The following is a 1,490-nucleotide window of genomic DNA, read 5'->3' as shown; positions in this document are numbered from 1 at the left end:
CGGACCCTGGCCTCCGTCCTAGGGGCAAGGTGCAGACGCTCAGCCGCGACTACCTCTGCACAGCCAACCTCCGGAAGCAAAGGCACGTCTTGACCGCGTACCCTCACCAGCTTCCGTCCGAGGTCGACACAAGCCTTGCTCTGCGTCAGGTAGTCGAGGCCCAGCAAACACGGCTCGTCCAGATCGGCGACGTACACCGGCAGCCGCTCCACAGCGCTGCCTACGCCGATACGAACCTCCACTGGGCCCTTGAGCTGCACACAGTGCCCCGTGACGCCGCACAGCCTCTGTGGCGCGTCTGGGAGTCGCGTGGCGGCCAGCATATCAGGCCGCACCAAGGTCTTCTCAGCCCCGGTGTCCACTGTCAGGCGGCATGGCTTCCCGTCCACTGAGCCCTCCACCTGCATCGCACTGGTTATCCGGCGGCAGCTTACGCAAGTCGGGGCCCGGGGACTGACGGCTGGGATTCGGCCCCCTTCTCCAGCCTGTCCGGGTTTCCCGCCTGCACTACCTCCTTTGGCTTGGGGCAGGCGCTCGAACGGTGGCCAGACTTGCCACAGTCCTTGCAGCAAGGCTGAAAGGCGTCGGAACTCAGTCGGTCAAGGGAACGCGTCCTTCGCTCCCTCGGACAACGACTGCGCATGTGCCCCTTCTTGCCACAGCCCCAACACGAGCCGAGAAAACCGTCCGGGCTTGCCTTCCTCGACGTCGCCTTCTTCTCCACCTTCGCCTTCCGGCCCCGGAGGTCACGGCGGGGCTGGGGGGCCGCCCCTAGGCCGCTGGTCGTCTTCAGGAAGGCCTCGAATTCCAAGGCCCTCGCCAGCGCCACCTGCAGGTCCCCAGGGTGCGCCTGCTTAACGTAAATCTGCAGCTGCTGGTCGTGCAGAGCGTCAACAAAGAAATCGCGGGCCAGCACCACGATCATCTCTTCCGGGGCAGCAGGATACGACCTTCTGACCAGCGCTTCCACGTCCTGCGCCAGCTGCGACAGTGTCTCGCCGCGTTCCCGAGTCCGCTTCTTCAGGCGAGCTCGGTACACCTCGGCCTGAAGGTGGTGCCCGAAACGTCGCCGCAGGGCCTCCGCCATGCTCCCGTAAGAGGCACGTTGGGCCGGCGGCAGGTGCCCCAGCACTTCCACAGCCGGGCCCCGAAGCGCTGTTGCCAACTGCAGCGCCTTCTCAGCCTCGTCCCAGCCCTGGGCAGCTAGCATCTCAAACTGGGCAACATAGGCCTCCCAGGCCACCTTCCCATCATACTCCGCCGGCTTGCGCCTCCCGAACGGCGGGAAGCCGAGGGCTGGATGGGGGAAAACGGAGCCGTGGGCTGTGAGCCGGCCGGCATGGAGAGGGCGGCGGTGAAGGCGGCAGAGAGGCGGGGTGAGTGGGTCCGACTCTGGCGCCAGTTGGACCCAAGGGGGCAGCTCCGATGGCTCCCCAACCTCCTGCGGCAGCTGCTGGCTCTGACACAACGCTGCGAGGCCCCAGGGGTTC

The 1,490-nt window shown here is 66.5% G+C and overlaps 1 protein-coding gene across 1 annotated transcript; it reads right to left on the bottom strand.

Moving 5' to 3' along the window:
* Window positions 1-415: 415 nt before the first annotated feature.
* LOC126996818 (uncharacterized) lies at window positions 416-1,210 on the bottom strand. The gene has a single exon (XM_050857679.1). The coding sequence runs from the start codon at window positions 1,208-1,210 to the stop codon at window positions 431-433; it is 780 nt and encodes a 259-aa protein (XP_050713636.1). The 3' UTR covers window positions 416-430.
* Between the last annotated feature and the right edge of the window lie 280 nt (window positions 1,211-1,490).

Source organism: Eriocheir sinensis, chromosome 11 (genome assembly GCF_024679095.1).
Source record: "Eriocheir sinensis breed Jianghai 21 chromosome 11, ASM2467909v1, whole genome shotgun sequence".
In the NCBI taxonomy this organism is placed as follows: Eukaryota; Metazoa; Arthropoda; class Malacostraca; order Decapoda; family Varunidae; genus Eriocheir; species Eriocheir sinensis.
Note: the sequence above shows the minus strand (reverse complement) of the source record. Positions and strands in the feature narration are given on the sequence as shown.

What these genes read in the sequence shown, in the direction of transcription:
- LOC126996818 (XM_050857679.1), bottom strand. Translation starts at nt 1,210, where the DNA reads ATGCTAGCTGCCCAGGGCTGGGACGAGGCTGAGAAGGCGCTGCAGTTG.